The sequence below is a fragment of the Molothrus ater genome, chromosome 3, assembly GCF_012460135.2.
Source record: "Molothrus ater isolate BHLD 08-10-18 breed brown headed cowbird chromosome 3, BPBGC_Mater_1.1, whole genome shotgun sequence".
Classification (NCBI taxonomy): Eukaryota; Metazoa; Chordata; class Aves; order Passeriformes; family Icteridae; genus Molothrus; species Molothrus ater.
The window spans coordinates 33769182-33784675 of record NC_050480.2 but is presented as its reverse complement, the minus strand read 5'-3'; the positions used below and the strand labels follow the sequence as shown (position 1 = coordinate 33784675).

The following is a 15494-nucleotide window of genomic DNA, read 5'->3' as shown; positions in this document are numbered from 1 at the left end:
AAAAGATCTCTCACTATTTGAAAGAATGTTTCTCATCTTACCTCCATTGAAAATAACCTCTCCAAGACAGTCTCGAGGTACTTTAGGTGCACAGCGTTTATGACAGTTGAATCTGCAATCTAAAACAGCAGACAAATAAGCCCATGATAGCAGAACCTGACCCCCACACAGACACTAACATTTATCCTTCACTTCTTCCAACACAAACTTCAGTTCAGATTCATATATTTGCATGTAACTGAAGACAGCACCAATGAGGTCACCTCCAGGAGGAAATTAGCAATCTTGTCCTTATGTCACATGTTGATTTGTCCCACCACTATTTATTATGTCAGTACTTCCCCTTCCAGTACAAAATAGTTTGCTACTTCTGTAGCTTCTTCTGCAGCTATTTTTTCCCTCATGATGTAACTTCTCCCATTCTTTCATTTGTTCCACATCCTTTTTTCCATTGCTATATGATTTAATGTCTCATCTCTAACATTTTTCCCCACCAGCCAACTAAGACTTGCAGCCATCAGAGTCTGATCACACAACATCTATGATCACACAACTACATCAGAGCAAATATGTTCTGGAGTAAATCCTGAAGTCCAGTTCCCCTCTCATTCAGGTTACAGATTTGCCTGACTCCTCAAGCTCCATTTCTTGCTGACACAGGGCAGACAGAATAATGTTATGTCCAGATTTGGCCTGACACAGGATGGAATCTCGGCTGGATGTGTGCTATTTCTGCACCTGAGGTATCAGATGCAGCCTACTGAACCAAGTCCAGCATACAACATTACTGGTATGAACAGGAATTTCCTTTATTAGTCGCATCCCTGTGATTTTCAACGCCATCAACACCATGAATTTCAAAACTCCCTACTGCCCCCACAATCGTTTTCATATTGGTAGTTTAACCTCTTTTTGCTATTCAAAACAAGCTCAATGTGTTTTTCTTTTAAGCCCAGAAAAGAGAAAAACCATTATCTCTCCCTTTTTAGTGGCAGAGGAGCCAAATTTTGGAGCAGAATACAATATTGCTCAGCTTCTGAGTGCCTAAAAAGATGCATCCTAGGAGACCCATTAACAATATTTTACAGCCATGGCTTCAGTCCATATTATGAAATACAATTACTTCACTACTTTAAAGAAGGCTGGAAGAAACAGAGACATTTCAAATCCTCTCATGAAACTAGAAGACTGAATCTATCCTAAAAAATTAAACTGTATTCAGAAACATTCCTGGGTACTGCAATGCAATTCTCTAGTCCAGTAAATTGCTACAAACATCCCCTAGCAAGCTTTTGGCCCACAACATTAGCATAATCTCAAACAGTTCCAAGGTCTAGCTGATAAACCAGAGCATCCTATGAAATTGCTCCAGGCAGCCTGCACAGAGCCACCCAGGCTGGGATGCTAAGAAAATTTGTTCATGAACATGGATCATTCTGTCCCAGCTGACCTCAGTGTCCGGGAATGTTTCTGGGCACATTTAATTTATTACCACAAATACAGCCTTAGCATCTCAAACATCATCCTCAGAGCCCAAATAGCAATGAATTAAATCAAGAAATCCAGGGCTCTTATGGGTAATCAGAAACATAAAACTACTAAAAGACACCAAGCTTTGTGAATGTGCACAAGGAAGTTGGTGGGAAACCTTAAGGATCTGTAAGAAAAGTCAGTATGAAAAAATTTGAACTGCTTGATATCAGTTCCTCATATATTAAAAATAAGTATAGGATCCTACTGCATAAATGGAGGCCTATTAAGGCACTTATTTCTGTCCTGCACATATACATGGCATTTCTCTAGGCTTGTTTTCCATACATAAATACTTACAACAGGCATACAAATAATATTTTTATTCAGTGCCATTCAATTCCCTGAAACTGATATGGTAGCCCCATTTGTTCAGCTGGATACAGTCACATGCTGTGTATGGCCAGCAGCATCTGTATGTTAAAACCACAAGGCATCTTTTTCAGGCTTTATTATTTTTGTATCGTGTGTATCCAAGAGACACACTGACTGGAAAAAATATCAAAACCAGTTCAGGATGCAGACTTCAAACAGACTACAAAGACTGCAAATAACAACAGAAATGAAAAATAAAACTACTTCCTTACTCACATGAGACAGCACTATTACTAGTCAAAAAAAAAAGGTTAACACAGCTGTAAACCTACAATACTTTCTCTCCTCTAATAAAGCAAACTGAAAATGTATTAAGTGACCTCTCTCAAAAAGCTGACCTTCGATACTCCCGTTTGACAAACTCACATGAGAGAAATGGAAACTCCTTTCCGTATTAATGTTTATGATTCATTACTAGACTTTTGTTTCCTGCAACAAAGCCAACAGATCTGCACTAACTAGTAATAAAAAGCCAGAAGGAGATCACATTAGTTACACCCTAGGAACCACATGGAAGAGCCTGAGAACTGAAGCCATGCATGTTAACATTTGCTACATAAAACCCATGCAAGTTCAGCACAGGCACCTATCTCCAAAAGGTAATAATCAGTATCCTGGACTAAAATACAATGAAAATTCACAAATTCCTTAGTGATCAGTCTAGAATACAGATATTGAACAAAAGGAAGCATTTCCCATTTTTATTAATTCATAATTATCCTAGAATTACAGTGTTTTCAATCTACACAATTAAATCTTATTTTTCAGAAAAATGTACAATGCACAGCTTACTACAATGAAAATGAGGGCTGCTGTGATCTTCTGAAAATTATACAATTTTTCAAAACTTACATGTCCCTGTTTTGCAGTATACAGCCACCTAAGTTGCAAACAGTTTTAAATACAAGACCTTTACTGAAATTTCTTGCTCCAGCAGCAAATTAAAGGTTTACCTTTACACTGCATTCCTTGGCGAAACAGGCCCTTCAGCAGCCGTTTGCAATACTGGCAGATGGTGGGACGAGTGTAAGAGTGAACAGCAAAGGTGTGTGGGACCTTCACTCTGCAAAGCACCATCTTATCCATCCAGATGGGGCGGCCACTCCAAGAGGGAATCCTCTTACTAGGCTCTGGGCAGCAACGCTGGAATAAAGAAGGAATACATCATTTGCACCAGAACAGTTCTACTGCCATGACTGCTTTGAAAAGTCACAGCAGCCAGGTGAACTGGAAAAAGGCAAAAACTGCATCCATTTTTAAAAAGGGCAGAATGGACAGCCCTGGGAATCACTGACCTTTCAGCCTCCCCTCTGTATCTGGGAAGATCACAGAGATCCTTCTAGAAGCTATGCTAAAGCACATGAAGGGAGGAAGTGATTTGGGACAGCCAGCAGCCTTCCATGATGGAGTGACTCCATCTCAGTGGACAATAAAAAGGCTATAGGTGTCATTTATCTGGAATTCTGTAAAGGTCACCACAACATCCTTCACTCTAAAGTGGAGAGATGGATTCAATGGGCAGACTTTTAGAAGAATAAGGAATTGACTAAATGGTCACATCCAGAGGGCAGTGGTCAATGTCTCAGTGTCCTGACAGACATCAGTGACAAGTGGTGTCCCTCAGGGCTGATACTGGGACCAGAGCTATTAAATGTCTTCATCAATGACAGACAGTGGGAGTGAGTGCACCCTCAGCATGTTTATGGATGTCACCCAGCTGGCACACTGGAGGGATGTGATGCCATCCAGCAGGACCCGGATAAGCTCGAGAAGTGGGTCCATGTGAAACTTATGTGGCTCAACAAGGCCAAGTGCTGGCACTGTGCCTGGGTTGGGTCACCTCCCTCTATCAACACAGGCTGAGGATTGGTGTCAGCCCTGTTGGGAAGGACTTGAGGGTCCTGATGGATGAAAAAAATGTCAGTGGGGCTGTAAGGGAGGTATTGGCTCCAAAAGTGACAGACAAGAAAGCAACCTGGCCAAAAAGCTTTAAGAGGACATTCTGGTATTGTAAAACAAAACCATGAAAATACCAGACGGAAAAGCCTTACAGAAAGCAGGAAGTTATGGATGAACCTTTATTTCCACAGAAGATAAAATGCTAGAAATTCACTCAGAACATTCAGTTTTTGAGTAACCTGACAAGGTGTAGACAGCAAGTCTCCATATAGAAGGTAAAACAGAAAGCACTGGAGGCAGGCAAACCAAATTGCAATCACTACCTCAAACTATCAGCTTTTAGAAGCAAGGTATAGCATGCTGGATAGCTTACTAAATTAGGCAAAACTGTTTAGAAAATTTAAAAAATTATTTAGAAAATAAACCCCCTCAAAAAAATTTTTGAAATGAAGTTAAAAGAAAAACTTTAGCAATTAAAACAGAAGAAGCATTGCGTAAAATGAAGAGGTATCAAAAAAGTACTAAACATGCACACAGAAATCATAAAGTTAAATTGTGTGATAAATACTTACAATTCTATGTTCACTGAATAAATCTTACCAGTAGTCATAAACATCAAAATAAATATTTTTCATTACTCAAGGCTAAGCTTTTATAGCCTCTAGCTAAAAAAAGTAATGTTCCTGAACTAGACTATATGATTTGTAATTTAAATTGTGGTAAAAATAGTTATAGTGTAAAGTAACATGTTATTAGAAAAGCCTAAGGCACAAACAAATGGATCTAATCCTTGCCTCTCCTGTCTCATGATCCCAATATAGTTGGGATATACCTGATAATTGATATTTGTTATGTAATTGATAACCTCTCAGCAATCATCACAACAAGGAACTACTATGGATGTCTGTTTTTACTGTAAGCCTTTCATCTCATACATCGTCCTAGATAGGGTTTGGGGTTTTTTGGATTAACTCCGTGAAAAGCTTAACAGCAGATCGGGAACACTCTTCCCCAGTATTAAAGCTTACAATTTGTACTGCTTTGGCCAAGTAACTAATCTATGCCAATACAATAATTACAGAACTAATCTGTGTTACTAGAAGGCAAGATGTTTTATCATTCTGAAGCCAAAGTTCTCTGGATTTTATACAACCATGAGTGAAAGGCCAATAACAAATTTGTATATAAAACTTATAATTTATTTCCTGTTGCATCTCTCACAGTAATAATAAGCACTAAGTGTCAAAGTCTAAGAATCACTGTATTTTAAAATTCACTAAAACTGATCATAATGGTCAAGTTTGACTCTCACATACTCATCATGAGCCACTTAAAACACTATCTAGCTCGCCAGAGGTTAAAGAATTTAAACTAGAAATTGTTTCTTCTTTCACATTACATACTTCTTCAGAGGCAGAGGATGTGTGTTCAGCTTGTGCTGGTCTTGGAACTGAAAGCCCTGCTCCTGGCAAAGACACGTTAGACAGGCGCCTCTTCCTCACTCCACTGCAGTTGTTGGGAATCTTGAAGGCACATCGCTTATGGTAGTTTAACCCACAACCTGGAAGAGGAGTTTGTTTATTCAAAAAACCTCCCAACATTCAAAGTAAAAAAGCCAGTAGTAATATTTTGATAAAGGAGTTTTAAAAAGATTACCCAGGAGAATGGCAAAGGCAGAAATAGACTGTTGTGTCAAATTCTCTGATTTTAGTGTTCTTGATGCAATTCACAAAAACAGCTTTTTCTCCAGTAAGCCCAGTTCTAGTAACAAGGTCTAACACTTGGAAGCAGCTGATCTCCCAGCACCAGGAGGCTTTCATCACTCCCTCACTTTGAAGCACAAGAACCAAGAAGAATTCAGTGAGAAGGCAGTGTTAGTACCTGACAGCAGGCTGCAGAGTGCTCGACAGCCAGCTGGATGAAAGCCATAAGGAAAGGGATTCCCCTTTGGGAGTCTCTCCAAACTATGTGTTCCTTGTGCAAAGAACACAAGGTTGTAAGCTAGCTATTTTTTTCAGAGTGGGAAACAACAACACTTAAGTCATTAGCCCAAGGTCATGCATTAGCCCAAGTTTGCATTAATGCCAAGATCAGAACTTCAGTTTTCCCATGCACAAACCCTTCCAGGTAGGAAATATTGTATTTATCACTTGCTGACATACCAAACACAATACAACTTCTTCTTTCTCATCTCATATAGATATACACACACATAAATACACTAAATATCACAGACTGACTTACCCTCACATTTTAATCCTTGTCGTACCAAACCCCAAAGCATCTCTCCGCAGTAGTCACAAAAAGTAGGAGCCTTGTAGGAATGCACATAAAGTGCATGAGGACGGATCTGGAAATCTTCAACTGTAGCCAAAGCTTTTAAAAAATTGCAGTAAGTTATAGCTCTTGCCACAGGATCAACAAGGATTTATGGAAATAACATGCTTTAAAAATGGCTAATTTAAAGAATGCTTACAAGATATTTAGAAATCAGCATTTTACTGTATGTCATTTAAATATGCATTTAGGAGACTACATAGTTCTCAATAAACATTCTTATTGAGGAAAACTATCCACTGAACTCTGTAGGTTAATGGTCCCAACTAATCAACAGTATGAATCACTCTGTTGAAAGCCTCACTAAGTTGAAGGCAGGTACAACAAGCTTTGCTAAAAGCAACAGTAAATGTTTTAAAGAACAACTTAATTTTCAAGCTGTTCTGTAACCTACAAAATTTTCAAAAAAAGACAGTTCTAAAAATAGATTTTTATCTTCTAAAGGACTTCTGCAGTAAAAGCTTATTAGATTAAACTCAGTGTATCAAAAAAGAACTGTGGATAAAGTTTCCACAGAACACCGAAATATTATTTTCCTTAAATAAGTGTAGATATATTTCAATTTCTTTTGTTCTGTATCTTTGAGGGAAAGAAACAAAAAAAAAAGGTATTTTACATCAAGATTGTCTTGTCCTGATGGCTACTGTTTTTTGATCAGATACGTACTAACACTCCCTATTCAGATTCTTATTTTTAAAATCCTACTGAAAGAGATTTACATGTCTTCAAAATGCCTCAGTTTCAGGTGGTCTGTCTGTCTGTAAGGAAACTGTCAGAGATTGCCAAGAGTCACACAACAAATTTTCCAAAAATGCTATTCATCAGAAGCAATGAAAGGTTCAAAATAAGATGATCAATTACTGAACATTTTAGACATGCCCTGAAATGCGGCCAAGGACTCAGCCTTACTTACAGCTATCAAATTCATACTTTATTGACCAAGCTTACAAATCTAAGCTCATGACAGTCAAGAGGTCTCTCCTTCTAATATATAGTCTCAGTTTGTCACTTTATCCTCAAAGACTTGAAAAACTGCTCAACACTAGTCCAGCTTTTATTTGTAGTTTAACTACAGCTGGCTTTTGATTGAATTTGATGAAGTATTGATCAAACACATACAATGACAACCAGGGCTGGGGTTATTTTGTCCTCATTATTGGTTAATAACCACCAGTCTAAGGACAATATTGTTCAAAGAAACCATTTTTAAGAACTACAATAACCTGTAAGAGTCTGTTTTTATAGTTATGATTCAGCAACAACATTTATATGAAGTCTTATGACAGCATAAGCCGTCAATAGCAAAAACTACAGAACAAAAGGACAGATATAAGCAAAAGAAAACCCACAACTTGGAAGAACAAATTCTGAATCCTGCCTGCATTTCACCTAAAACAATCACAAAAATTAAAAACTGGTATTATTATACTTATAAATTCTCATTTGTATAATTCAGATTTATTTTTAATAATAAACCTGAAGAAGATTAAAACAGAACAATGAAAAAATAACAAAACTGAGTGCTGAAGCATCAGTGACACTTGGACTTTCTTAGAAACCTCTACCCCAAAGTATATTGCCCAAAGTGAAAAAGCTCAAGGCAGACATGAAAATAATGCTCCATGAAGTCCTACTTTCTTTTAATCTACTGAACAAAGAGTTGTTCCACTGTTACAATAATACCTACCAGAGAGTACAACCTCAACAAGATCTCCCTCATGTATCTCTTCTGCTGATGTAATTCGTTGCAAAATATTATCTGAGTTCAGGTCATGGCGGAACAGGAGAATTTTGTCATACATGCCAAAGAAACCACACTCTGGGAACTGCAACAGAAATCAAACTCTAAATTAATACATGCTCTTTGATAATCCTACACATCAATGTTTTTAATAACAGCTACAGAACTCAAGAGTTGTAAATGTTTCATGACAACAAAATAAATCTGCTTATTTTTGAGGAAATAAAGCATTTTTTGAAAATTTCTATTTTTTTTTCTTTTCTTTTTTAATCTGAAAAAAAGAAGTGTTAAAGTTTTTGTTTATTTGGGTTTGTAATCTCTCAGACCAGCATAATCAGTCTGGCATATAAAAGCCAATGCAGGCTTTTAACTTGGATACCACCACCTGTAACCCTTATTTCACAGGTATTCTGGTCAGGCAGGTATTTAGCTCAAGACACTCCAGCAGCACCTGCTGCACTTTTCTTGAGCAGCAAGCCAGTTAAGAAGCTCCATACCATTGTTCTACAACAGTTTAGATCAACAGATATGAGAAATCCTGAGTAAAATACTCCAGAGGACACTGCTTCAGCAGGCAAGTTGGACTCTATGACCTCCAGTGATCCCTTCCAACATTACCCATTTTCGGTGATTCTATGAAAAGAAAAACTCAAATCCTCACAAGGACAGGAAAAAAAATCCATACAGGAAACAGATACACTAAATAACATACCACTTTTCCATGATACATCACTGAAAAAAGCTTTCTCACTCTATTTTCCTGACTCATTGAAAGCTTTCTCTTCAAAACACTGTCAAGTATGAGTAAAACTTCTTAAAATGAAAACTTGTTAAAATGAAAAGCTTAAAAGTAAACAGTTCATGGGGGAAAAGAGCAGGAACAGACCCTGGAGAGGAATGAGCAGCATTCAAGCAGCTCCTCTGACCTTTTGGTTTAAACCAGAATTCAAACTTGAGGTGGGAACACACACGCAGATCAAAACAGGAAAAGTGTGGGAAAAAAAATGGAAAAGCTCAGAAGAAACTTTTAATTAATGAGGTAACAAGTTAGTAATTTACATGTTGCACATTCAATAGTATCTAAACTCCATGAAGCTTGCAGTATATTAATTGTAATTAACTAAGATTTGTTCTACCAAATCAAGTACATAATGAAGGTATCATATCTATTGTGCCCGTTGTTTTCACACTTTCTTCTCATTCAGAGAAAAAATAACGTCTTCTTTACAGCAGCAATTTTATCTGAAATCCTAAGTTGGTCTTCTCTGTTTTGGTGTGTATGCACTACATAATTACATGACACATAACACTGAAGAAGTCTATGCTCCATAAAGCATGCTATCTACCTTGGACAGTCACTAAGAGAGACAGAATTTGTACAATTTAACCCTTGCAAAAGCAAAAGACAGAGCTGACAAATTTATACTGACACAGAGGTATTCAGTCCACGGCAAGAAGAAACTGATTTACTGGGCCGATGCCAAAGCAGCCAGCTGCTTCCTCTGTCTCTCAACTCGCTCTCAGGCTTCCTATGTAAAGTAGCAAATATCCAAGAATATACTAAAAATTACATTTTCCAATTGCCCAAAGATCATTTGTAATAGGAAAGAAAATACAAAGCAAGAATTAGCTGTGCTGCCCAACTATGTATATCAGTATCTCTGCAAGTACGCACAGGACTTGACTTTATATTCCGAACACACAAAGATACAGGCACTAGTAATTCTTCCAAGGGAACTGACATTTCTTCATAACTGAAACCACATCATCAACTTACTTTAAGCTCTAACCCAAAATCCCACTGTGCCTTGATTGACAGAAAACAAGATATATTAACATTATTAAAATAAGTGCTGTGAGGTTTGTTCCTTGATACACTGTTAACATCTGTTAATTGCATAATGTTACTGAAGAACTAATTCTAACAAAAGGGATATAAAATCAACATTACCAGAGTATATATCTGCCTGCAGATACACGTGACACTTTTCAGTAACACCAATATTAATTTCAGCTGCCAGGAGGGACAACTCATGACTCAGGGAATCACGTGAGCTATTGTCTCTTCATATTAAGTTCACAGAACCACCTACGAACCACAGATTTTAAGGAAGCCTCTAAGATATTTCACAGGTTTCAGTCTCCTTCTTTTGATAAAGATATGTCTTTCTCTTTAATTTTTTTTCACTCTTTAAGACCATAACCCTGTCATGCAGCTGCCAGAACATCCCTACACATAATCCCCCACCTCAGTAACCAGAGGTCACATAATCACCTGCTAAGCAGCACTTATCTTAATTGCTATGACAAAATATATTCTGCCTATGTGCCATTTACTCATTCTCATGTACAAATCTTGGATTTATTAAAATGTTTTAAACATACTACACTAATTTTCATTACTAAAAAGCATTAGCTGGCAAAATAAACTAAAGTTACAAATGAACACTGAAGTCCTCTTTGTGACAGCAAGTTTAATAATTAAAAATATGAGACATTATATCCCTTAGAAAGCAGCATCAACATTAATCCAAAGTTTGTAAATAACATTATAATACCTATAACTAAGATTTTGCTTTTCAAATAAATTCCAAAGGCAATATTAATTTCTATGGAGTAGAAATATTAGGAAAAAAGGCAAAATCATCCATTACAGATTGTTAGAACTGTTGATATCAACACCCTCATTTGGTTCTCCATTAATTAAATTGACTTTTTAAACTTTGTATCATGAATGCTTTTCTTATTGACATGATATGCTTTACAGCCCTTTTCTTCCAAAATAAATATACATACACATAAAAGTGAATGTGAAAGATTCCCTGGTTTTGTAACTAACATTTAACCTCCTTAAAAGGTATTTCTTCCACTTCCAAACTGGAGCTTTATCAGTGGCTTCTAGACTATGATGCAGAATCACAAACTCACGACCATCAAGGGAATGAATAATCTATACTAGTATGGAGTACAAGAATTCTCTCACTAAACACAGCCTCTACATAGAGTTTCTGTAGCATGTGACAAGACTACACCAGGACACATTTTTCTAGGCATTGTGCATGCCTGATCTCCATTTCTGAAATAATAATTCCAAAAGCTAAAAGGATGAGAAGAAACCCAGCCTGTTCATCAGTATGGAGAGCTTCAGTTGCTAGGAGGTTTTCCTGAATCCTTAAGAGGGACAGGCAGTAGCTCCTTTACCTGTCCTGCTTGTGAGGTGCTTGTCTGCACATCCACAAAGCAGCACAGAGGAAAAATGCAGGTGGGGGCAGCCCACCAACACCCTGCCCAGGACCTCCCAGGCCCATCTCCACAAGCCAGGGGAGCACAGAGAAAGAAGGGCAGGTAGGAACCCAAATAAAGAACTCCAGGGAAAAGATACCCTGGCCTTCACAGGACATCCTTAGACCCGGTTTCCACACATACACTGATCAGGTAAGTCAACACTAGAACACCTTTTGGCCTGAGAGTGGTTGCAGTCCAGTGGTATGGTACAGATTGTAAAATGCTGGGAAATTAGGATTGTACAATACCTACAGAATGTTTACAGAAGGCAACAAAGGCAAGGAAAGAGGTGATTCAGGGAGGAATAAACGTGGGAAAAAAATCAAGGGATAAGAAGATAAAACAGGCTGGTCAACCTGTAAACAGGGGTTGGTCAGAACAATTGTCTGATCATGCCCTGTGCATCATCAGCACCACCACCTGTCCTCTATTCTCATTAAATTCAGTTTCTATCTGTTTTCTTGAATGATTTTCTCTCATTCTGAGCCCATATGTGGGTATGGGGGGGGGTCTGACTGCCAGCAATCAGAGCAAGAGGACCCTGCAATCTCAGTGACTGCAGAGATCAGAGTAAGTGAAATCAAGAGCTTGAATATCCATCCAGGTGTCAGCAACTGTAAAGACCAAGATCCAGCAGCTGCTACTGAAGTAGCAGAGAGTGCCTGAAGCCGGCTGCTGGAGACACCCACTTTTTTTGTTGCTATTTTTTTACTGGTGGGTGAGGGGGTACTTGTCTGTACATTTTTTCCCCACTACCAGACCTCCATCTTGAACCACAAGAGACTGATACAGCATAGGACCACTGGTGCTGTTTGTGCTCATGTGAGTGCTCACAGACACAAACACTGTTGATCTGTTTGGATCTGTGCATATACATGTATGTGCTGCACACCTGTATCCAAATGCTAGTGTCTATCAGGAATATGTGGTCAGTCTTGTTGTCTGTAGCTGCACATAGGGACAGAGCTGCAGCAGCCTCCAAATTCAATCACACCTAACAAAATGTTTCAAGTTCGATTAACTAATCCTGCTCTTTCCTTGCACACTTCCCCCCCACCCCCACCAAAAAAAAATTTCCCAGTTACAAAAGAACAGACCCTACGGGGAGGATGCCTGCCTCCCCACTCCTTTCCACACACTCTGGCTCAGATTCCTCTCCTCTGCCCCCACTGCAGCCCCGTTCACCCAAGCCATGGAAGCGCTGGCTGGCTGCCCTTCCCCATGGCCGGCTGTGATGAGCTGCAGGTGGCCCAGCAGAGCCCTGTCTAAGGCACTTGGCCAGGCCTGGATGCAGGGAGCAATCAGCTCCGACCAAGCAGCTTGGCTCCTTCCAGGCATGCGGCGCCCTGCTCTCTCTTCCGCTCCCCAGTCCATTCGGGAATGCAGCATTCCTTGCTAGCACCTTGGCCAGAAGGCTTTGTGCAGACTGCTGGCCAAGGATAACCTCATCGATTAACAGAGGTTTCATTTCAAGTGGGATCTTTTAACAGAATTTTTACGCAAAGCTTAAACTATGTTCAACAGTTGAACTACATTCAAGTTGTACACTACGAAATTCTTCTCTCTTGTACTGCAGCAAAGTACAGCTTTTATAGCTTTCTTTATGCTCAGTTACACGAAGCTGTTAAGGAAGAACATTACCCAGTTCCTTTGAAGTGTTAAGAGCTCATAATGTAAACTTGAAAACAAAACTCAAAGCAGAATTTTTTAAAGCCTGTTTTATCTTATGGGATTATACAGCCATTACTTTCCTGCATAAAAGCCTAAAGTATCTGCACAGTTACTCAGAACATATAAACTGCTAATCCCAGTATTACTAAGTTTCCTAAAAGCAAAAACATGACTGTTCCCAGTTTTAACAGTTCCAAAAGAGCATCTAGTGACAGGAAATCACTTGTGGGAAGTCTACATATGCACTAGACTGTGCCAAAATTAATCTCTGGTACAACAATATCATCAACTTATATCAAGAATATATGTCATTATTAATACTTGGTGATACTAGCACAAATAACACAACTAGTGCAATATTACAGTTACACTGAGGAAAAATCATTGGTGTTATCTAGCATGCTCATACTGTAAGTATTACAGCATAGCTAGCTTTAATTGAGAGTACATTACATTGTCTTTTTTTATCCAGAAGAACTCAACCAACATACAGCAGTCAGTACTCTGAGCGAAATACAACTGAGGCTTCTTTCTACCTTGGCAGTAACTGAAAAATCCCTTTACTTCAAGTTCCAGGAGTTACTTTGCAAAGTTCTGGACTAGTCGCCAAAAATTCTCACTAGGGAAAAGTGTAGGCGGATACTGTTTCAAGGTCCAATATCTCATGACCCGTCATAACTCAAAACAAATGCTTCAAACCACTGAAAGTTAATTCCAAAGTCTAATGGTCCAAAACACCATTGGAAAGTCTCTCCGTTCACTGAAGTCATCCATTCTATTATCCTGCATCCCTACCCAGCTATTCACTCCCACTCTTTAGAATCATGTGCCAAATCACATTATCACACAGATGATTAGCTTCAAACATGTTGCAGGAGATCCTTCCCTCACCAGATGCCTCAGTACAGACATACTTGGACTACTGCTTGGCTAGGTTTTCCAGCATAAAAACTATCACCATGTTGGAAATGCTAATCTGCCCCCCATGTAACACCTCTGTACCACCAGTAACCTCCCAGCTCCCACCTTCTCAAAAAAGCATGTTTGCTTCTCATGCCTCAACTCTTGCTAATTCTCTGCATTATTTAGCTCATATGAAGAAAAGAGTTGACAAGTCAAGAAGGCAGAGCAGTAGGAGGAAAACAGATTTGAGCACATCTGAACAGAAGAGATGATTTGCATTCATTTTTGAGCCTTTCAAAAACAAACACAATGAACTATCACAAGCTTAACCTGGAGAAAAACCCAGAACACTGGTTGCAATTATGTTACTTATTTATTACACTCAAGTTGTTATTGCAGGAGTTGTAGAAATCCATCTGGAATATGGATGGATTGCAATATGATCCTCGTAATGCAATGAAAATACAGAAGCGGAATGTAATCAGCAAGACATAAGAAATACCCCTTTGATTTTGCTAAATGGTGACTTTGGGTGGGTTCAATGAAAAAAACTGTTCTAGAAAAACTAGGCAGGAAGAGTAAGAAACAGATTACATAGGTAAAGTATCAGTACTCAATCAAAAAGAATGCAACAGTTAAAGGATCATGAGAATTTCAGGGAAACATTCTAAGGTAGGGGAGCAGTTGGTCTGTTTCAGAGCAAAATATAACAAAGCCATCTGAGGAAATATATACAGAGAAGGAGAATGCTGAGTATGACTGAAAGTGAAAACAATGAAGGACAGGTCTGTGGACCAAAAAAGATAGAGAAGTTGCAGAAATATGAAAGTAAAGACTCATAAATTTACTGAAAAAGTTACAACAAATCTTGCAGGTATTGATACTATACAAGTAATAGCTCAAGTTACACTTTTAGCTGCAGTAATCAAATGTTTTTCATTTACAGCTCAAAGCAGAATAAAATTAGGCAAACTAGAATACAGCACTTAGAGCATGCTGTCCAACATAACTCTCAGTTTGCAGGCAGTGGAACATCACCACATGCAAGTTTCCAGTTTTAAGTCAGCAATCCCTTTGTTCTACTTCATGTGAGGAATGAAGAGACAGCATCCAAACACAGAACAGGATTAAGAACTTGCCTCTGCAATATCTGACTATTGTGCAAGGACACACACTGTCTACCTGCTACAAGTTTTTCTGCTTCTAAACACTGTCCCTCTATTCCAGCAGCCATATGTGTCCAGCTTATGTTCCTCTTCAGACTGCCCCTGAGAACTGTATGTCTGATACTTTAATACAGAGCAACCTAGATAAGGAATGAACAGAGAAGACCATGAATGTACTGGAGACCATAAGCAAGAATTTTTTAAGCATCCCTATAAAGTCAAAAGTTTGGATTTTCCGAGGACTTCTATTAACCATTCCAGTACAAAACAACCCTAACACAGCAACCCCCAAACTTAACTTTATACTTGAAAAAAATTGAAGAAAAACACTTAAAAAGAAAAAACATCTCCTGATGTTTAGAACATCTGTATGAGAGCTAAGAGACACACCAAATATTTGCATTACTCATCTCACTCTTTTTGCAGACACATGTCTCTTTAGTTTCAGTTCTGCTGATGCTGCTTCTAATTACCCTTCAGCAAAACCTGAACAAGCTACACTGAACACCAGTGTCTGAAGCAGGAAACACAGAAAAGCAGAGCCCTAACCAACATTTTTGATACTGTAATTGTAGCCTCAAATACAG

At 38.5% G+C, this 15494-nt stretch overlaps 1 protein-coding gene across 1 annotated transcript in view; it reads right to left on the bottom strand.

Annotated features, from left to right (window-relative positions):
• The window catches only part of PRKD3 (protein kinase D3), a 43380-nt gene that overhangs the window by 22005 nt on the left and 5881 nt on the right, over positions 1–15494 (bottom strand). Inside the window, exons 3-7 of the mRNA XM_036379987.1 lie at positions 7829–7967; positions 6049–6180; positions 5208–5365; positions 2859–3048; positions 42–119 (exon numbers count right to left, since the gene is read on the bottom strand). Of these exons, the coding sequence (XP_036235880.1) occupies positions 42–119; positions 2859–3048; positions 5208–5365; positions 6049–6180; positions 7829–7967 (697 nt within the window). The remainder of the gene's footprint in view (positions 1–41; positions 120–2858; positions 3049–5207; positions 5366–6048; positions 6181–7828; positions 7968–15494) is intronic.